Source organism: Salmo salar, chromosome 17 (assembly GCF_965601325.2).
Source record: "Salmo salar chromosome 17, fSalSal1, whole genome shotgun sequence".
In the NCBI taxonomy this organism is placed as follows: Eukaryota; Metazoa; Chordata; class Actinopteri; order Salmoniformes; family Salmonidae; genus Salmo; species Salmo salar.
In genome coordinates this window covers 9,201,203-9,222,561 of record NC_138307.1, presented here as the reverse complement: position 1 = coordinate 9,222,561, position 21,359 = coordinate 9,201,203, and the positions used below count along the sequence as shown (strand labels likewise).

Genomic DNA, 21,359 nt, shown 5'->3' with positions numbered 1-21,359 from the left:
TTCTTGCCACAGCTCGCATTGATGTGCCATCCTGGATGAGCTGCACTACCTCAGCCACTTGTGTGGGTTGTAGACTCCGTCTCATGCTACCACTAGAGTGAAAGCACCGCCAGCATTCAAAAGTGACCAAAACATCAGCCAGGAAGCATAGGAACTGAGAAGTGGTCTGTGGTCACCCCCTGCAGAACCACTCCTTTATTGGGGGTGTCTTGCTAATTGCCTATAATTTCCACCTGTTGTCTATTCCATTTGCACAACAGCATGTGAAATTTATTGTCAATCAGTGTTGCTTCCTAAGTGGACAGTTTGATTTCACAGAAGTGTGATTGACTTGGAGTTACATTGTGTTGTTTAAGTGTTCCCTTTATTTTTTTGAGCAGTGTATTTGATACCATTTAACTTATTCCGCTGCATCCATTACCACGAGCCTGTCCTCCCCGATTAAGGTTCCAGTGACCTAAACTCAAACACTCATGAAAATACGAAAGTTATTGTCTATCAAAGAATGTCCTTTTGGCCATAAACAAATGTTAGTTATACAAATGAATAGATCGATTTTATTCAATTTGTCATTTTTGTTAGTGAGATTGGAAGGTTGGAGGTTCGATCCCTGGTCAAGTCGAAACAAAGACCTGATGCCTCTCTACTTGGCACTCAGCATTAAGGAGATGGACTGGGGGTAAGGCCCTGCAACAGAATAGCATCCTGTCCAGGGGGTGTACCTGTACATCAAGTTGCCTCATGCAAAGGCTTACTTGTCCAAGGTTTACTTACATAAAGGAGTAGTTCATGAGTTTTTAACTTGTAGTTACATGGTTCCTCACCCTGTAAGTAGTCTATGGGCCAGGAGAAATTGTAATCCATGGTTCGGTTGTCTTTAAACAGCCACTACAAACTTAGCTAACTTTAGCCATCACTAGCTAAAAATCAATGGAAGGGATCCCTGTGACCCAAATAACCTGAAATCAACTCCAATCAACTCCATATTTGGTTTGATGGTCACATGCCCCTGTCACTACCATTGATTGCTTAAAAACAATTTTAGTTTCTTTTTGACAATTTTCATGGAAAGCTATTACAGTAAAGTACTTAATTGTTCCCCAGGAATGATTTGATATTGAGATAAAACGACTGCATTGGGCCTTTGAAATGCAGGAAATCCGTTATCAATAAAAACAAAAAAAATCTGGAGGACCACCCATCAATCATTCTCCAGACAGCATTAAACCCATTCACAATGACAGCAAACTGCAAGTTCTCCTTGTAGGCTACCCTTTCAGTAATTGACAGATCTAAAATGACTCTATCTCCAAAGTCTAGATTCTAATCTAAACCCTATCGGTCATTAACATATACTCATAGGCTAGATGTATCAAATTATTTTATATTTGTGTGAACAAAAGGACTAGTAGAAGTAGGTGATTAGCGGGGCCAAAATAGGCCCTAAATTGAATGGGTACTACATTCATGTGCTACCCAAAAGCATTGCAAAACTAAAAAGGTATTCTCCTCCCCACTCACATCATCCAAATTAAAATGTCATGACTCATGACACAGGGTAGGTAGAACAGGGAAAATAACACACCCAGAGTGAAACTAGGTTGAAAAACATCCTTTAATAGGTCCGTGCCACACACTAGTGAAAAATAAAGCTCCTACAAAAAGAATGATACTTTTTTTCCACAATATCTTAAATAAAGTAACTTCAAGTACTCTGACTTGGGTACAAAAAACTCTAGCTGCCTCCATTAGGCCACGACACACAGCAAGATTCAAACACAGTGGTTACAAATGGCCTTACGTCCTCTGTACTGTGGCAAGGCAGATATGGGGAAATGATTCATGGAAAAAAAAGACCAAAAAATACTTAAACGTTTGTTTTTCTCTTTCTGTATGGAGAGGAATGATTACTGTGTCACTGTCAAGACTTTGGAGGCCATGTTGGATTGAAATTATATAAAAAATAATGTCATCATAAAAATGGAAAAACCCAAAAAATTCTATCCCCTACGCCCCTGTTGGAAGGGTAGGCACTACCAAGATTAAGGATACCACAGTGTTTGCAGAGGATATGTATATATTGTACAAACAATATTTATAATGTTTTTTTTTGTATCACTTTCACTAAAATAGAATAGAATGCTACAATCATTCTAAGGCATAAACAATATCTGATATTTTTAACAATTCGTTCCAAACAAGACTTGAATATTGACATTAATAAACAGTATATACACATGTATCACCATTGTCTGACTGTTTTTCTGCAATTTTTGTAATTAAATGCAGTTGTACAGTTTTAACGTAATGATTACAGTCCTCTGGTGCCCAAAAGCATAGAACAGTGTAAACAGTAATTTTTTTTCTTGGCTTTGTTTCATATTTGGGAAAAAAAATCAAATAAAAAGTCAAACACAAAGACAGACATTCCTTTCGATTCAAAGCAGTTGAGCTGATTCTTCCTTTTCATAGAAAATGATGTGGACCTTTTTTATTTTATTTATTTATTGATTCATAAATAATTATTAAAAAATTAAATACATTCACTATAATACGATTAAATAAAAATAAAAAGTCTATTTACAAGTAGTGGAAAGTATTCTACCGCAGATGCATCTTGGGTGGTTGAGCAGGATGAGGATTCAGTGCAATGATCTTGAACAGGAAATGGTATTGCACTAAGACACCCGGTTAACATTGTGTGGGACTCTTTGGGTGTTTGGATCCCTGTTGTACTGTAGCAACACCAGCCTTACAAGTCTGTCTGTTGACATTTCACTTTAACCGCCCCGGGTTCGTCCCAAAGTACAGACGGACTAGCATCATCATCTTGTCGTTCCCAAAGCGTGGTGCCTCTGCTATGAAATGTCAAATAGAACTTTACTGGAGGTCTGGTTTGAGACAGTGACGATGATTGGTAAAACAACACCCAAACTGATATATTAGTTTATTTGCTTGAGAAGCTCTGTCCATCTCTTATCAAAGAACTTCCTCATGTTGTGTCCCGCTCGCCCAATGTCTGAATTGTCTTCATTAAACTTTTCACAGTTATCAAAAACCAGGTTGACGTCAATGATGAAAGTCTCCAGATTCTGATACCTGAAAGGAAGAGGAACAGATCATTTCGAGTAAATGAGTAAAACACTCGATTGTTATGTTATCTTTTCCTGGTTACGTGACTAGATCAGAAAAAAAACTCTGGGTTAGTCATAGTACGACTACTTGGGAGTGGATAGTAATAGTGTCATATTAATAGTGAACTCACTGGCTGCTGATGAGCTTCTCTCTGATGGTGGCGAAGTCCATGGGCTTCTTGATGACCTTCCTGTAGCCAGGGATCCCCTTGGTGTTGACGGGGTTGAGGAAGGGCCAGGCATCCTGGTGGCGCTCCAACTCAGCCAGGAGCACCCTGTAGAAGAGAACACACACACGTCACAAAGGGAATGTTAACAGTACATTGGACCTTTGATTATTTAAAGATGCTGAACGCAATGCCCCAGGCAAATACATTTACAACCTGCATCTACATTTCCATCAGCAACTCACTGATTTAAAGTGCTGATACTTGTGCTTAGAAAATGACTCCAAGGTTTATGGTGTAGTACAGTAGTACAGTACCTGCACAAACCCAGGTCTCTGTTGTTGTCTCTGGCTGTCTTGGCTCTCTTCACACACAGCACAGGGCTCTCCTTACTGGGTGACTGGGGTGTGGGCGGGGCCTGGGACGGGGCGGGGCTCTCCTCTCCTTTCCTCTTCCTGCTGGGGGGCTCTTTCGCTCCTCCTCCTTTCTTCGGGGTGCTGTTGGCGCTCGCCGAGTCGTCCTCTGACACCTCCACGTTGCCGTTACTGTTGCCGGCCTGCTTCCCGTTCCGCTTGGCCTCAGCAGCGGTGGGTTTCTTCCCGCTTCCACCCGCCACCGGTTTGCTCGGCAGCTTCTTGTTCTTGGGAGATGGGCCGCTCGCCTGAGGGGAGAGGGGAGGAGGACAAAGATTAATGCAGATGTACTTACAAAGCAATGGCACTTAGCATATTTTGTACACAGTGTTGTTGAATTACCTACTTTGAAATAATATATGATATGAAAATGACAGGTACATGATGTACTTTGAAATAATGTAGAGGTACATGACTGATACGCATGGCTGACATACTTCTACAGTAAGGTAGGATATGTAAATGTTGAACAGTGGCCAGGACAGTTTGGGTCACCTTGGATATGCAGGCGGGGCAGTACCAGTCCCCCTCGGGGATGGTGGTGATCTTGGGTTTGTGACAGTACGTGTGGCAGCCTTTGTCACAGCCATCACACAGCAGAAGCAGGTCCTCGTTGTCACCCTTCCTGCAGATCTGACAGTACTGAAAGCAGGCAACACAGTGTCACCTCAAACCCAAGAGATGGATTTCCAATCAATATTTACCCAGATTTACATTGGAATCCACTCCAGAAGGGACATGAAATGGCCTTGGGATTCAAATGCTCTCCAATGACACACAGACTTCCCTAGCGTATTGAAATTCCGTGCCAGCCAGCTACAGTCGTTGAGGTTTTACTCACCACTTTCATGATGGACCTCTCCCAGGCGATGGACTTCTGGAGCTGCTGGAGACACATGGCCAGCTGGGCGGCACTGCGGACGTCGCCCAGGGCCTTCCTCCACACCTTCATCCCATGGGCCACCTCCTCCTCGCCCCTGTGGAAGGCAACGCAGATGTCAGAGGGATGGACGCATACAAACAGGAAACGGAAAGTCGGACTCGGACGCATGCAGGCAGGTACACGCGCTCAATCATTCGCTTTCCAACACAAACACCTGCCCATACACAGACACACAGCCACTGTCACCACAGCTAGCTGAAACTGCAGCTGTGCAGACAGACACAGGTATGAGAGAGAGTGAGTGAGGGGGGCAGGCAGGCAGGCAGGCAGCAGGGATATATGGGTACAGATACACACACCGCCAGGGAGGAGTGACGCCCATGCAGATGCCGGGAGAGGACGCAAAAGAATGGTAGGGGGGACGAGGTGGATGATTACTGACGCATAACACCATGCAGACGGCCAGAAAAAGTCAACAGGAAAAAACATTCACCACACTGTGAGTCAACCCCAAACCAGAAGACAACCATAAAATACACTATTAAGGAGGCTAAACCCAAAAAAACGACAGCATAGGTAGATGTCTTTTTGAAAAATGAAACAAAAAAAAGCACACAGAAGTGTTTGGTTGAATGCTGAGTGGATGACCTACCCTTCCCTGTCAGCACTACTGGAGGGAGCGGGGACAGTGACGGTACCGACAGCCCCCACATTATCCAGCCTGATCTGAATGGTGGTACCTAAGGGGCTCCTCAGGTACCTTCTCTCGATGTTCCTCTCCAGGTCCGCCAGCCGCGTCACCGCTATGTCCAGAGGGTTGTCCGCGTGACGCACCACGCCGCCCGCCTTGTGGTCCGCCTTGTCCTCCGGTTGGTCTTTGTCGGCAGCGCCGCCCGCCGCCGGTCGGTGTTTGGGGAGGGGCTTGTGCTCGTGGTAGACCAGATCCTCCCTCTCTGATTGGGGCTCGGGGTACATCCAGCCCTGTGCAGAGAATGTTGGGTAATGCAGTCTTTAGTTTAAAACTCCTACGGTCTTAAATAACAACCTATTCCCTGGCTACTATCAGTAGATCTTAGTTAACATTTAGACTTCAAAATGTTAGTGAGTGGACCCCGCTACTATTCATTACTTTCGAAAAGAGTCCTATATTTTCTCCAATGGATAAGGATGAGAGCTGTAATAAAAGGAAGCTGCCCATTTGTTGACGTCGTCGTTATTGTTGTTTACCTTGACCTGCAGGCTGGCGGTGGTGACCTTCCTCTCCAGCTCCTCCACCTGCTGCAGCACAGCGATGTCCATCTCCATGGCCTGCTCCTCCACACACCACCCCCGCACTGACTCCACACTCACCTGGCTCTCCTCCAGCTCACACAGCTCTATCATGGCCGCTGCAGATTGGGGAGGCAGGACGGCATTAGAGACCAGTCATACACTCCATAGACAACACATACATATTATTCACACATCAGACCCAACACAGCCTTGCTTCTGTCGCTCGCTACTCCCTCCCCAACACAACAACAAAACCACACACACACACACACACACACACACACACACACACACACACACACACACACACACTCTTACCACACACACACTCTTACCACACACACACACACACACACACACACACACACACACACACACACACACACACACACACACTCTTACCACACACACACACACACACACACACACACACACACACACACACACACACACTCAGAGATTAAGAATTCAATATCCAGACACAAAGAGCTGTTCAATCAGAAACCACACGAACGTTAACAAATCTGGCTTTGATGTCAGACTCATATTGAGCAGTCAGTCATGCGTCATGTACCAAATGTCAAGTCATTGTGAAGCGCAGGTGCTTGGAGTGTGCTCAGTAGGGGTAGAACTACTCAGGGCTGTCATAACACAGTGCTCAATCAGAAGTCTTTGTGAAAGTCTGGGCCTGCCAGTCGGAGTGCTGCTCAGTTTCACTGACACAAAATCAAAGCTACTTTATTCATCGGGATCTGTTGACTAAATCTACTCTGTAAAGGCTATGCAGATTGCTTAAGATTGGGTAATTGAGGGACCTACCAGCCACCCAGCTGCGTGACCTACCGCCTGCGTTTGTGTCTGAATTAGTACTCACCGTCTCTGTGCTTGGTGCAGACCTGTGGGATGAGCTCCATGTATTTGTGCACCTGTCGGTGCAGGACCTTCTCTCTGACTCCCCGGCTGTGGAGGGACTCCACCAGAGAGCGCAGCTCCTCAATGTCTGACACCCGCCACCAGCCTGACAGCATCTCTGAGCGCACACACACACACACACACACACACACACACACACACACACACACACACACACACACACACACACACACACACACTATATATATAAATAAACATATACATTATTCAGAAAAATAACTTAAGACAATATAATGTACCCTTGAAATAGATGTACAGTATTCTGATACAGAACACACTCCAGTACTGTTCTCTCTCCTCAAGAGATTCCTTTCTTCCACCCAGTAGAACAAAATCAATTATTCATTCTTATGACTCAGTGAATTAATAAAGGTTAACTGAATAAATAGATGACTCATCCCACACACGCGCTCGCACACACACACACACACACACACCCCGCTCACCCTCGGGGATGGGCCGTGGTGCGGGGTGGTCCGAGTGCTTGGGCACCTCCATCATGGCGGGAGAGGGCACCGTGGACGAGAGCTTCTCGCCGGGAGGAACAGGCGACTCGCTCTTGCTGGAGACGCTGGGCGCCGCGTTGGCACTGCCCTCCACGGAGCTGAGGCCTGATTGGCCTGGCAGGGGGCTGCTGCAGAAGGGCAGCTGGCTGGGGCTCATCATTCCACTGGGCCAGCCACCGCAGAACGCTGAGAGACCCAGCAACGACCCGCCAGCCTTACCCTAGAGGGGGGAGATACATACAGGATTTTCCATTATCAGCTTCTACTACCAGTATAAATCATTAGGACAAGGGGTCTGTCCTGGCAGCCTACTGACCTGCAGGGTTGACAGAGGGTAGTTGATGAAGCCAGCTGGGTGGTGGGGGCTGGCTGAGGCCGACGCTGCCGAGGGGGTGAGAGGCAGGGCGGGGGAGGCCGGGGGAGACCTGGCCCGTGTGAGGCTGGAGGAGGGCAGCGGGGAGGACTGGAGAGGGCCGGGCCCTGGGGAGGGAGAGGTGGTGAGGGAGGTGTCGTCACAGGGGGAGCGGGGGAGCAGGGTGAACCAGTGACCGCTCCTCTCTGTCAGGACCCTGAGGAGCTGGTCACTGGGGAGGTACTGGAGCTGTGCAGGGGTAGGGGTTAGGGTGGAGGTCTTCATAGGGCTGAAAAGCTGGGGTGGGGGGCTCAGGAGGGAGGAGAACGAGGAGGGAGACGAGTTGGAGGTGGGGTAGCCGGGTTTGGCCTCCTCGCACGGCAGGTTGGGCGCCGTCGACGCACAGGGGCTTGTAGGTAAGGCGGGCAGGGAGGCGTTGTGGGCGGGATAGGATGGTGGTGTTGTTATTGTTGTCGTGGTAACAGACGGTGGCGTGGGGCTGCCGTTGTATTTGGGACGGGGGTCTGCCTCGGCTTCGCGGGTTTCCTTGGCAACGTCCTTAGCGACGTGGAGGAGCGTGGTCAGTTTGGAGAGAGAGGCCGACTGCAAGAGGAAAAGACTGTGAGAACCTTTCTTCTCCTCCTTCCCTTCCTCTGACCCCACGGGGGTGTAGACGCTCCTCTGCTCCCCGCCGAGGCCCCCAGGTTTCTCCTTCTGCACCTCCTCCTCCTGCGGCTCCTCCTTGATGTGCACCTCCCCTGCTGCCGTCCTCCTCCTCTCCCTCTCTTTCTCCAGCTCCCCCGCAGCTTCTCCGCTCTCCATGGCCTCGATGAAGACCCCTCCACAGTGGGGCAGAACCCAGTAGCGCCGGCGGTACCGGTCCTGGCCGTACATCATGGAGCGCAGGGAGTGGGACGCCTCAAACAGCTTCCTCCTCACCTGGTGCTGTTGCTGTGAAACCAAGCAAGACCGCCATGACCTGAGTTATAACTAAATCAATGAATCAATAATATCTCACTATTTAGTATTGTTCTTCCATAGAGATGGAACTCTCAGATCTCCGGAAGGAAGGACTTACCTTGGCTAGCTTCTCTATCTGTTTCTCCAGCTCCTCCACACTAGTTGATTGGTCCCCATCGTCCTCGTCACACGTTTCCACTTTCTTCCCCTTCTTCATCTCCTCCTCCTCTTCCTCGTCCTCTTCATCGGCCAGGTCGTCGCTGTCTTCGTCTTCATCATCGTCGTCGTCGCTTTCTGCCCCGGCCTTTCTCTTGCGTTTGAGGCTAGAGGAAGGCGTACCCAGGGGCTGGGTCTCCTCCCCTCCCATGCTGGCATCTCTCTTCCCGGTCCGTTTGGCATGGATGGTCCTCAACCTGGAGAGAGAGAAACACACAGGTGAGCTTTCAGATGCACACACACACACACACACACACACACACACACACACACACACACACACACACACACACACACACACACACACACCACTTACTTTTTGAGTTTGCCCTCGATCAGCCACTTGTCCTTCCTCATGTTGGTCATGTGATCAAGGTTCTTGTCGATCTCACTGTAGAAACAGGTGTAGAAACAGTAAGATTCAGGATATGTCAGTTCACACGTACAGGTAACTATGGAAACAGTGAGTAAATGAGGGATACAAAGTATATTGAAAGCAGGTGCTTCCACATAGGTGTAGTTCCTGAGTTAATTCAGCAATTAACATCCTATCAGGTTTAAAATGATGTATAAAAATGCTGGGCATGCCATTATTTTGGCTACTATGGCTATGTCCCCATAGGATGACAATGTCCCCATCCACAGGGCACAAATGGTCACTGAATGGTTTGATGAGCATGAAAACGATGTAAACCATATGCCATGGTCGTCTCAATCATCAGATCTCAACTCAATTGAACACTTATGGGAGATTCTGAAGCAGCGCCTGAGACAGTGTTTTCCACCACCATCAACAAAACACCAAATGATGGAATTTCTGGTGGAAGAATGGTCTCAGATCCCTCCAATAGAGTTCTAGACACTTGTAGAATCTATGCCAAGGTGCATTGAAGCGGTTCTGGTTCGTGGTGGCCCAACGCCCTATTAAGACACTTTATGCTGGGGTTTCCTTTATTTTGGCAGTTACCTCTAGTTAACACAAACAGTACAATTTTCTCTCTCTCTCTCTCTCCGTAGAGTGAATAGCCTGCAGCGCTAGTATCCCTCCATTCTAGTGAATAATTTATGTATTGGCTTCTCTCTCTATCAAAATTGAATCCCACTCCAGATTAGCTGATCTATCCAGAGTCTTACACAGCATTAATAAAACACGAGGGCATTAGCAGCTGAGTGAAGTCAACTGAACGTCATTATTTGTAAGGAGCTAAAAGGCAGTAGGCTCACACCAGTATGGACGCCTCCTGTACACTAAACCTGTCACACTGGCTCCACCTAATAAGACAGGAAGGGACGACGATGCCTGATCTACAAGGATGTTCTCTCATGCTTGTGAAATGTTGTCTGCATATCCTATCAGTAAAACCAGTAAAACCATTTGATCTCCTTTAACGTCCAATAATCTATTCCCTTGTGGCTCCACTGGTATGAGGCCTGTGTGATGTACAGCGCTGGCAGGTCAGCACCTCTCCTCCTACCTGTCAACGCTTTTGCTGCAGATAGAACCTGACCTTTAATGGTTTCATTTCAATTGTTCTTTCTTCCCTCCTTCTGACGACACTCTCCGCTGCAGCATTATCTATTTAAATGTTTGGCGTCTCCTGTTCTTTACTCCTACCTGACGACACTCTTGCTGCAGGCCAGCTCATTGGCCAGGAAGCCTAGTATGGAGGCCTTCTGGGTGGGGGTGTGGGCCTGGAAGGCCTTGGTCTTCAGGCTGAGGGCCAGCTCAGCCAGGTCAGTCTGCCCGCAATGGGCCCCCATGTACATCTGCAGCACCTCCGACACATTGTCCCGGTTGATGCCCACGTTGGTCAGATGGTCCCCCAGCATGGTCTTGGTCTGGGGGGAGAGGAGAGAGACAGGAGGGGTGAGTCATGGAAGATAGAGTGAAAGACAGCATGGTCTTGGTCTGGAAGGGGGTGTCAGGAGGGTTGGGTCGTGATAGAGTTGTTCCACTTTCCAGGGGAGTGTTGACTCATAGACAATGGACTGGTTTCCCAGACACAGATTAAGTCCTAGACTAAAATGCATGTTCAGTGGAGATTCTCCATAGAAAGTGCTTCTTAGTTCTTAGTCTAAGACTAGGCTTTACCTGTGTCTGGGAAACCGGACCAATGCGTGTAGGTTTTTATTCCACCTATGTGAGAACATGATTGGTACATTCCTGTACATGTACAGTATCTCACCTTGTGTCCAGGGGGCAGTCCAGGGTCACACACGGCCAGGGAGAGGAGTCTGACCAGCAGGTCCTGGACGTGTCCCATGCTGTCTCCCACGTTGAGCAGGCCCTCCTGCAGCATGCCCAGGGTGGGTACGTCCACCCCCACATCGAAGCCCAGCACCTTCCCAAAGCCGCGTAGGAACTGCATCAGCATCAGGCAGTCAGACACCGCACCCCCCGGCAAGATCAGGCCAGGGATTCTGGAAAACTCTGGAAGAGGCTGGAGTGAAAGGTAAGGAGAGGGAGGGATGTTTAGGATTCGTCTCACATGACACCCTGGGACTCCTACTGTGCCCTATGTGGACGGCAGTATATGGGGAGTAGTGTGACTAACATATTGCAATGCCAATGACTGAATCACATGGCTCTGAATGGCAACTTTTTGTTTAGGTTTTCATTAGTAAACATGTGGTGGGCTATTATCTCGTCCCTCCTTATGCATTACTCTCTTTAGCCACTTGATGGCAGTGTACAGCACAAACCGTGTCCAGTACTCAGGTTTCACATATGATACATAACAAATATACTGCACATACATACCATTGTGATGATACAATGCCCATAACCACCCATAACCCAAACCTAGATAATATTAACTTGTCAGTTCAAATATATATAATGTAAGAGAGATGTAACAACATTAAACGGCCACCTACAATTTGGAAAGCTAGGTCCCTTAAATGATGTCACCCTTCAGACATCACACAGGACTGAATCATGGGCAAGATGGGTCATTTATTACCTTATGATCGGCCAGACACATGTCTTCATTTGGCTTCTTCAGCTCCCTGGCAATCTCCAGTTCCAGCCTCCTCAGCTCCAATTTCCGCTCCTTGTTGAGGCGTTTCTCATCCCTCTTTTCCTGCCGCAAGCGCTCGCGCTCCTGAGGCCCCAGAGAAGGAGAGAGGAGGGGAGAGTTAATGGGCTCACGCCAGTGGAGGTAAAACAGACAAGAATGTCAAGCCGAGTCTGCTGAGTAGTTTTAGAATTCAGCCCGGCGCCCCTGCCTGCGCTCTCAAAGAAAAAGCGCTCGAGGGCCATTCTTTAGACTCAGTTAGTGCATTGAAGAAATGAAAAGTAGAGGGAGGAGAGAGGGATTGGATGGGTTCAGGAGGAGTGGGACCTTCTGGCGTGTATGTTATGTGTTGTGTGTGTGTGTGTGTGTGTGTGTGTGTGTGTGTGTGTGTGTGTGTTATGTGTTGTGCATGTGTGTGTGTGTGTGTGTGTATGTTATGTGTTGTGCGTGGTGTGTGTGTGTGTGTGTGTTATGTGTTGTGCGTGTGTGTGTGTGTGTTATGTGTTGTGCGTATGTTATGTGTTGTGCGTGCATGTTATGTGTTGTGCGTGCGTGTGCGTGTGCGTGTGTGTTATGTGTTGTGCGTGTGTGTCACGTACCTCTGCTTTCTTGCGAGCCTCCACCGCCTTCATGAGCATCCCATGTTGCCGTCTCCTCTCCCTCTCCTAGCAGAGCAGAGAAAACACACACACACACACACGTTACACACCGGAGAAGGTGTAACCTCCACAGGTGAAGTCAGAGAGGTGGACAGAAGGAGGAAAACCCCCATTCGCCTCCATCGTGGCGAGGTTTTCACAAGCTGAGGTTAAGAAGACAACGGTACGAATGACGACAACCAGAAAGCATCAGAGGGAGAATGCGGTAGATGGTGATGACGGGGTCAAAAAGAGAGGTTAGGGTCAAGCTATGATGCCTCTAGGTAAAAAGCTGACGGAACACAAAGCAAAATGACTGAGTCATCATAGCCACAAGCCAGTGGGATGAAAACAAACATTGCTCTGTGTATCATCCATCTGTTTAGCTGATAGCCGTTCCAGATTGAAAATAGCCTAAACCTATGGGGGATATCGAGTGAAGGTCTTACAAGGAGACTTCCCTGGTTGAGGATAGATTGTCTCAAAATGTTTTATTGTAAACAAATAGGATTTGATCAAGGCGAAGCGAGGACAGTGACTGTCTGTCTGAAAGGGGTGGGGAACTCAGTGATGTGATAAACAGAAGTCAATGAAACAAATCCTCTGGAGTCAGCTGCATACAGCATGTAGGGCCAGGAGTTTCTCCTGCTCAAGTTTATATTGTTAGGAAAAACTCCTGGCTCTAATCATGTGCAACAGACACGCTCAACAAGCAATAGCCAGCCAGCCAGCCAGTCAAGCTGCTGGAGAAGACAGGCAGGTACAGTAATAGACAGCAAGCCAGTCAGAAGACAGGCAGGTACAGATACAGAACAGAGCAGCAGAACGACTCATGCTTGCATTCCAAATGGCACCCTCTTCCCTATGTAGTGCACTACCTTTGACCAAAGTAGTGCACTATGAGGTAGTGCACTATGCCATTTCAGACGCAGCCTCAGAGACTCAATGGGACGTAACAGGTTAAAGGGCAGCTCTTTGTGGACGGAGACGGACACAAGCTCAATGTCTGGCACTGGAAAACTCAAGCACTCACAGCCACTCAAAAACAACAGCTAGACGATGGATGTGATGGATGACTCATCGAGAGGAGCGTACTTTCAGACAGTAAGAGTGAGCATGGCAGGGCATGGCCGCCTTTTGCAATGCATTCTGGGGAGTGCGGGGGGAGCTACCGAACCACCGCAGGCGGAGCGAGGTCAGGTGTCTCAGAGCAGATGGAGGCGACACACTGTTGTGTTTGTGTGTTTGTTTGTTTTGCTGAAAAGCCATGCAGAATAATGTAGTATGACTGCAGCCAATGCTACACTTAATGCATTGCTATGACAACCATATCACAACCAGGAAACACGATGCGGTGTTAGATGTACAAAAATAAACATACCCATACCATATCTAGTCTATGCCTCTCCAACTCCTGGCAGAGAGAGTTAGCAAAGTATTATGGAACAGAAATGACAGCAAAAAAAAAACAGATTGTTTAGCAGAAAAATACCCAAAGTTCAGAAATAACCCAATAGAATGGAAACTGACCAAAGAGAAACAGTAAAGGGTTTAATAAAATACCTAGTTACACACAACCTTGAAACACACACACACACGAACACACACACACCCTGTAAACACTGATCTAGCTGAAGTGTATTTAGTATCATTTCAATGTCAGAAGAGAATAGGCGTGCTGCTAAAATGCTCCGCGTACCTGGTGCTTCAAAATGACTGCATGCTGCCTTCGCATTTCTTTCTCCTTCAGGGGAAGACAGAAAAGATGAGGGGAGAAAATCAATACACATTCATACAGTCACCATCATGAAAATCACTAGGGCTGATGGGATTTCAGACCATTTTACAGAGGAGCTACAGCTCATGCCTAATCTCATTGTCAGACACATCTCATCTGGAAAAAAGCTTGGACATTTTGGTTTACATTGAGATGCTGTGTGTAACCCAAACTCTCACCTTTATTCGTTTCTCTGCCTCCATAATTTTGGCATTCGCAACCTCTTCTTTCTTTCTCCGTTTAGCCTGCGAATGCAAATCAGGTCAAACGTCATTTCACTGCCAGACATCTGAACAGACAGACTGACGGACACATGCCACTCCGCAGTTTCGCACCGAGCACTCAAAACATGATATTTTCCCTGTAACAGAAAATGAAACGCATGCCTCACGTGCCAGTCAAATGTGTAGAACACAGAGAGTGAATCATGTATCATTTAAATATGTAATTGCAAACAGCTAAAAAATCCTGTTAAGAGTGGCTTACCAACCATGTCAACTCAAATTCGATTTAGTCCTGCTAAAATACTTGTGCTCCTACAGTGTAATTGTGTGTTCAAGGGAAAGATATTTTTTTTTCCTACCCACTTATGCTAAACTGTTGCTGTTGTCTGATAAAATAGAAAAAAAAATGATTTCTGTCTAATTTAAATATGGTCTGACTCTGAGACAGCTAGCAGAGACAGAGATTTTAATATTCAACAGCTGTCAACCAAGACCAATTTAGCATTAGTTCCATGTGGAATTATGCCTGAGACATTACTCCTTCCAACACTGCGGTATTATTCAGTAATAGGCTTGGGTAAGATTAAAATACTATGGACAGGGTAGACTGAGGCTCTGGGATGCATTTGAGGAGTGATGTTCTGTTAATTCAGAGGATATGTTCGGTATTGGGTCAGTTGATTGTAGTACCTCCAGGATCTGCTGTGCCCTCATCTCCTTCTCCAACCTGATCTGCTGAATCCGCTTGATCTTCTCCTGGAGAAACACAGAGGTAGGTGGATCAATACACTATGCAAACCAAACGGTGGTGAAACAAGGATACCCTCCATAGTCAAGACGGGAGACGGTTTGACAGGAAGTGGTGCCACATGAAGAATGCCCTACCTGCTGCTTGATGATCTTCATTTGCTCCTTCTGCTTCCTCCTTTCCTCGGCCGCCATGATGGCTGAAAGAGAGACTTTAGGGACTTAGGTGTTAAGAAATGATTTGCAGCAGTGGTACTGTACATCTCTACAAGAGGACAGTGAGGAATGGTGTATGCACTCAGATGTAGTGTAGTGTACCTTGTTGCTTCCTGGCCTCTTTGGCTGCCCTGGCCATGGCCTGCTTCTCCAGCTTCCTCATCATCTTCATCTGGGCCGCCTGCCTGGCTATCTCTGCAGAGAGAGGTGATGGAACGTTACTGTGGGACCAAACATGTTTGGTGGGTAGCATTCATAGACTTCAAAATGGAGATCTGTTTATTTTTTTGTCTCCTCACCTTGGGCCTCCAGTTTGCGTAAGAGTTTGGCCTCGCTGGGGCTAGGCACCTCTGCCCCCAACCCCAGACCCTCTCCCACGTTGGGCGGCCGGCCCTTCCTCCTCCGGGAGCCCTTTCCCCCCTCGGCCCCGCGCTGGCGCTCTGAGTTGGGGGGCCGTCCCCGCCGGCCCTCCATGGCCAGGATATGAGGGATGACGTCCTCGTCCTTCAGCAGGCTCCACTGCAGACCCTGGGGGTAGGACGGGGGCGAAACAACAGGGTAGAAGGGCTGTTAGTGTAGTGTGGGTAATAAACGGCTTCAACATACTTCAGCTGCTTTTATTACTCTACTGTTACTCTAGGGTTTACTCTTTAGATCGATCACTCATGACAGAAAAGAGGGCAGATTAAAGATCAAAATATGCAAAGCATGGTGTTATTACTGGACTACAGAGCTAAGAACCGGATAATGGTCCAATTTCTACCTGTGATAAGAACACCACTACAACCCATTCCATTCAGCATTCAGCTAGTTAAACTATCCTACTGTACAGTATATGACTGGTCACCTGTAGAAGTCATGTCAACTGATTATTACATGACTCCCTAGACAAAGGGGGCTAGGGGGTAGGACTACTGGAGTCTATAGCTGATTTCTATCAATGTCCCTGAACTGCTTAAGTCACTATACACTTTCTACTGTACATGAAAAGAGGAAATTAAAAAATGAGACGGGCAATAGATAGATGAAAAGACATCACCTGGGGTCCTTCTCTGGCTTCATAGAAGTCACCAACCATTATCTTTGCACTGAAGCTAAAATTATCGCGTGTGATGCCACTTATTCCATTTCTGGATAGATACTACAGAAGAGAAAATAATGACGTTTGGTGAGACAGGGATATCCAATGTGAAAGTATGTAAAAGTGTGACATTGAAAGCGATCTAGCTACAGAGGAGGAAGCTAAAAACGGATGATTCTACTACATAGCATTAAAGGAATGAGGGGGAAATTGAGCAAACGCACAGTGAGAATCAGAACGCTCTAACGGAAGGGATTGGGGAAATGAACTAAAAGGATTTCAGCTCTTCTCATGTTAAGGTTACAGGTTGGCGTGGATGCTAAGTGAGCACTAGCGTGAGGGTGAGGCTAGTTGCTAGCGTAAGACTCGTCTAAGGGGTAGCGTTACTGTTACCTTCATCACATCTGGGTACTGCTTCAACTTCTTCCCGCATGGCGCGTAATACGCCACGTCGCCTTGCATCTTCCCAGACACGCTCTTGATCCGCGTTTCTCTCTGCCAGCTGGAAAACACGTGGACGGAAGGAAACTGTGGGTGAGTGACCGAATGCCCGAGGCTTTGCCATTGCTAGAGAGAGCTTATCAATTCAAGTCTCCACTCGACCTACCCCAACTCCAGAGGTATCCTCAACTCCTGCTCATCCATCACCCTCTTTCTTTTCCCTGCGCCTGGAGAGCGAGAGAGAGAGAGAGAGAGAGAGAGAGAGAGAGAGAGAGAGAGAGAGAGAGAGAGAGAGAGAGAGAGAGAGGGGCCCATTAGTCAGACTGAACAATACACAGTCACAGCATTCTCTCCATAGCCCTAAACACCCACCCATAGCCACAGCAACACAGTACTGAATATGAGCAGTGTTTGGTTGTGTGAGACAAACGGGGCTGCTGGGGCTCACTCCACTATGCAGGCCTTTCAGATCAAAGGTGTGCCTTCTCCTATTGACTGGAGCGCTGCCCCGAGTGTGTCCACTGTGTCTCCAACCCAACACCTGTTGCCATGAGGTGTGCCTTATTGTTTATGCGTTCCCTTTATTCAACCAGGTAGAGTATTGAGAAACTCCGTGCTCTGAAAGCAACTTAAGGAAATTACTCAAAATATGTCCTGCAAAATCACTGACATTCCTATGTGAATTTGATGGGCAGCGAAGCATGTTGAATTGAAACGTTCTTAGGAAGATCGGTATCTCTGTGTGTGTTCTTTCCCTTCCTAAACTGGGTAATCTCCCAGTGCTGAGAGAGAGAGGGAGGAGAGGAGAGGGGAAAGAAAGAAAGGCTTGGGCACGGCAGAAGTGCCAAACAAGTTGTCAGGCCTGTTAAGCCCAAGGCGATGCACCTACAGGAACCCAGGCCTGTTAAGCCCAAGGACATGCACCTACAGGAACCCAGGCCTGTTAAGCCAGCCAACCACCCGGCTAACTAAAAATAGACCCCCCTTTTCCTCTCCCTGTTTTCCCCCCACAGCCATCTGAAGATGATAGCATATAATGCCATGTGTGAGCTCAGCTATTCCAGTGTGGTTACGTGTCCTCAACAGTTAAAGGTACAGCTAGGTGGTTTTGCAGACTGGTTTTGTGTTTGAGCTGTATGAGTAGCTTTGTGAGAGTAGGTAAAGAAGTTGGCCATAACAACTGCTACAGGGTCAGATACTTTGTCATCCCCCTAATGGTTAAGGTTAGGATAGGGGTTAGGGTAATCTGATGCTAGATTTGCAGCTATGGGGCAATTTAAAACTTGAGCGGCTTTGACAATGTACCAGGCGTTTAAGGTGTGTTGCCTGCGGTTACCTGGGGGCATGGCCAGGGAGTAGGAGGAGGAAGGAGAGCTGTGATAGGCCAAGGCACTGGAGCTGGTGACGATGTTGGGCGTCTTGATGACCTGCAGGTTGAGTGGGGAGCAGCTGGTGGCTGTGTGGTTGGTTGAGTTGCTCAGTAAGGAGGCGTGGCCTTTGGTTAGCTTGAGTGGGGTCTTCTCCCGCTTGGAGGCGGAGCCTGAAGATGGCAGCTTCAGCTTCGGGTCCTTCAGTTTGCCACCCGAGACGTCCGTGTCGCTGTCCGAGTTACTGTCAGAATCTGAGAGGAGGGTACCAGAAAGAGATGGGTTATCACTGGGAGACTCAGCAATGGTTGAATAGTGTTCACTATTGCACATCACCGTAGCCCCAAAAATACTGTACACTACAAATATTGCATGTGCCTTCCATTAGGACGGTCAGAACGGTAGGTATCTAACCTGACAAGCTGTCATCCGAGTCCTCCTCATCATCCTCCAAATCATCCAGATCATCATCATCATCGTCGTCGTCATCCTCAACAGAGTCATCCGAGTCCTTGCTGCTAGGGAGACCGGGGAGACCTGGGAGGCCGGCCTCGGCCCCTCTGAACAGGTCCACCAGAGACTGCACCAGGTGACTCTGAGAGAGGCCCTTCCAGGCTGCCATGGGGGCCAGAGCATGGGCCTGAACCTGGAGGTTAGGGGCCTGGAGCTTAGGGGCCTTGGGGGCCTTGATCTTCCTGGGGCCCCGTGCCGCGGCCGGTGAGGGTGAGGTAGCGGGCCGCGCCGGGGGGCCCTGAGAGGAGGCCAAGTGGGCCCTTCCGCCGGTGCTGAGGTTGACGGGCAGCGAGAGGGACAGCCCTGCCCCAGAGAGGTCCTTGTTGGAATCCTTGCGGGGCTTGGTGATAAGGGCCAGCGGCGCGTCCTGAGCGGTGGTGCTTTGGATGACTCCGTTGGGGTGGGCAGCCAGGCCCAGGAGAGCGCTGGACAGGAAGAGGTTGGAGTGGTTGTTCTGGGGGGGAGGGGGGAGGGGAGCAGGGGGCAACTTGGTGCTTCTGCCACCGCCACCCGGACTCTCCGAGGAGGACAGCTTGGGGGGCGGCAAGGAGGATGACGTCACCCCAGCAGCCTTCCGAGAGGTTTTGTGACCCTGCTGCTTCTTGGGCTGCGCCGCCGGGAACGTCTGGCCTTGCGAGAGTAAAGACTGGAACGGAGGGAGGGCGGGAGGGAAGGAGGGAGGGTGGGAAGGAGGGAGGGTGATAAAACAAGGGAAAAGAAAAGAGAAAATAGCATAATTGTGCCAGCTGTCAATTTGCATCTACGTCGATTATTCAAGCTGGTGATGAAGCACAATGCCTGGCTCACTGTCTCACTGTGCCTAGGACAGAAGCCTGGAGACAATTGCATATAACAAGGCAATAACCACAGCCATTGTACTAAGTAAAGAGTAAAACCGCTGAGAAGCGGCTTCCAGTTCCCATATCTCACTTAAATGACTACAGTTATGAGCCTGTGAAAAGTGTTAGCGTCATGCATCCGTGTTTTACTTTAAACAGCATAACGGCAGATTTTATAGAACGACAGTCACGTTTGGCGTTGCACCGTGTTTCAGCAAACACAGGTAAGGACTTTGACATGTACATTCAACTAGATGTGATATCAAGTGAAACAAATCCATTTCACAGACCATGTAATACAGTAGCAGTTCCTGAACCACTGGGGGACTGCAGAGGCCTCTGGTTAAAACATAACCTCTCCACCGGTAAAATAGAACAGAGGAAAAGACCAGATTTCCACTCCTAGCGGGCTGGAGCAATAGGAATTAGCTTCATCAATTAACTACTATTTCAATGACCATTTCGACTATATACGAGAGGTCCACAATGTAGAAGGTGATACATATGTATATGTTCTATCTAGTTGTGAATGTATTAAATGGAGCGTAAAACCGTAATAAATACATACAGTAACTATATGTGCCGTCTGCTTTGCTGAGGTAATGAGGCCAAAAGCATTGACCTTTTGGTTGACCTTTTGGTTTACAGGCTGAGCAGCACAGCAGGAGACCCAATCAAATGACTCAGACAGGACTGCCACTTCCCTCTCTGACTCCCTCTGGCTAGAAGCAGCCCTCTTACTGCAGCTCATCTACAGTGTTACCATGAATACCGACAACCTAACTGTGAAAGGAGAAACGGTTTCATGTTCGACCGCTTTTAGATGATCCAAATGAGGTGAAAAGCTAAGCTAGCCAGTAACCAATCTGTGGTATTATTTGACCATGGGGAAAAAGAGCTACTGTGTGAATAATGGGATTTTTTATTTGTATTTATTTGATTTAACCGTTATTTAACTAGGCAAGTCATACTTGATACCATATTCCTTGCTAGTGGCTGGGCAAAGAGGACACTGCACCAACCTGTTTGAGCCTGAATTCGTTGATTTGAGAGATTGATTCCTCCAGCAGCTTCCTCTTACTGGCCTTCCCACTGCCAGCTGTCTTCAGAGGCTTCGGCTGCTGGGAGTTGGCCATGGGCGACGTGAGGAGAGGGAAGGTTTGAGGCGAGGAGGACAGGGGTATGGCGCGGGACAGGGAAGTGCAGAGGGACAGGGGCAGGTGCTGCAGCGAGGAAGGCAGTAGCTTGGGCGGCTTGGGGGAGGATGTGGTGCGTCCTTTGGGCGAGGTGATGAGGGGGATTGGAGAGGCAGAGAGGGGTGATGGGGAGGTTTCCCTGCGGGGTTGGGTGAGGAGGGCCAGGGGCTTGGAGCTGGCTGCTAGGCCCGTGGACTGGATGACACTGAGGTGCTGCTGGAGACCCTCCTCCCTGGGCCGGGAGGTCTGGAGGGACAGGGGGGAGCTCTGGGACAGGGTAGGAGGAGAGGGGCAGTGCTGTGAGGGGACCAGGGTGGGGGGGTTGGAGGGTAGACTGTGGGGCAGGCTGTTCCTCTTGTCTTGGGCCTCCTTCATGCCCGAGCTTAGTGTCCCGATCTGGGGAGGGAGGAGAGGAAGCCCGCTGTTAGCTCACCCCAGAGCACATCACAGACATAAGTAGCTACACA

At 48.4% G+C, this 21,359-nt stretch overlaps 1 protein-coding gene across 18 annotated transcripts in view; it reads right to left on the bottom strand.

Annotated features, from left to right (window-relative positions):
- Nucleotides 1–1,597: 1,597 nt before the first annotated feature.
- LOC106575161 (bromodomain adjacent to zinc finger domain protein 2B) overlaps nt 1,598–21,359 on the bottom strand; it is a 69,707-nt gene continuing 49,945 nt past the window's right edge. For 6 of the 18 annotated variants that reach the window (XM_082963430.1, XM_082963436.1, XM_082963433.1 and 3 more), the window contains 29 exons: nt 20,719–21,288; nt 18,759–19,503; nt 18,314–18,598; nt 17,144–17,204; nt 16,930–17,038; nt 16,495–16,596; nt 15,755–15,983; nt 15,558–15,650; nt 15,378–15,451; nt 15,183–15,248; nt 14,448–14,513; nt 14,191–14,235; nt 13,873–13,905; nt 12,453–12,518; nt 11,800–11,940; nt 11,023–11,277; nt 10,452–10,675; nt 9,153–9,227; nt 8,739–9,033; nt 7,625–8,611; nt 7,249–7,528; nt 6,744–6,899; nt 5,825–5,985; nt 5,250–5,578; nt 4,556–4,691; nt 4,210–4,356; nt 3,619–3,962; nt 3,266–3,409; nt 1,598–3,099 (listed from right to left, as the gene is read on the bottom strand). In XM_082963430.1, coding sequence (XP_082819556.1) covers nt 2,943–3,099; nt 3,266–3,409; nt 3,619–3,962; nt 4,210–4,356; nt 4,556–4,691; nt 5,250–5,578; nt 5,825–5,985; nt 6,744–6,899; nt 7,249–7,528; nt 7,625–8,611; nt 8,739–9,033; nt 9,153–9,227; nt 10,452–10,675; nt 11,023–11,277; nt 11,800–11,940; nt 12,453–12,518; nt 13,873–13,905; nt 14,191–14,235; nt 14,448–14,513; nt 15,183–15,248; nt 15,378–15,451; nt 15,558–15,650; nt 15,755–15,983; nt 16,495–16,596; nt 16,930–17,038; nt 17,144–17,204; nt 18,314–18,598; nt 18,759–19,503; nt 20,719–21,288 — 6,375 coding nt within the window. In that variant the 3' untranslated portion in view covers nt 1,598–2,942. The remainder of the gene's footprint in view (nt 3,100–3,265; nt 3,410–3,618; nt 3,963–4,209; nt 4,357–4,555; nt 4,692–5,249; nt 5,579–5,824; nt 5,986–6,743; nt 6,900–7,248; nt 7,529–7,624; nt 8,612–8,738; nt 9,034–9,152; nt 9,228–10,451; nt 10,676–11,022; nt 11,278–11,799; nt 11,941–12,452; nt 12,519–13,872; nt 13,906–14,190; nt 14,236–14,447; nt 14,514–15,182; nt 15,249–15,377; nt 15,452–15,557; nt 15,651–15,754; nt 15,984–16,494; nt 16,597–16,929; nt 17,039–17,143; nt 17,205–18,313; nt 18,599–18,758; nt 19,504–20,718; nt 21,289–21,359) is intronic. The other 12 variants (XM_082963443.1, XM_082963437.1, XM_082963438.1 and 9 more) reach the window with 12 other exon arrangements.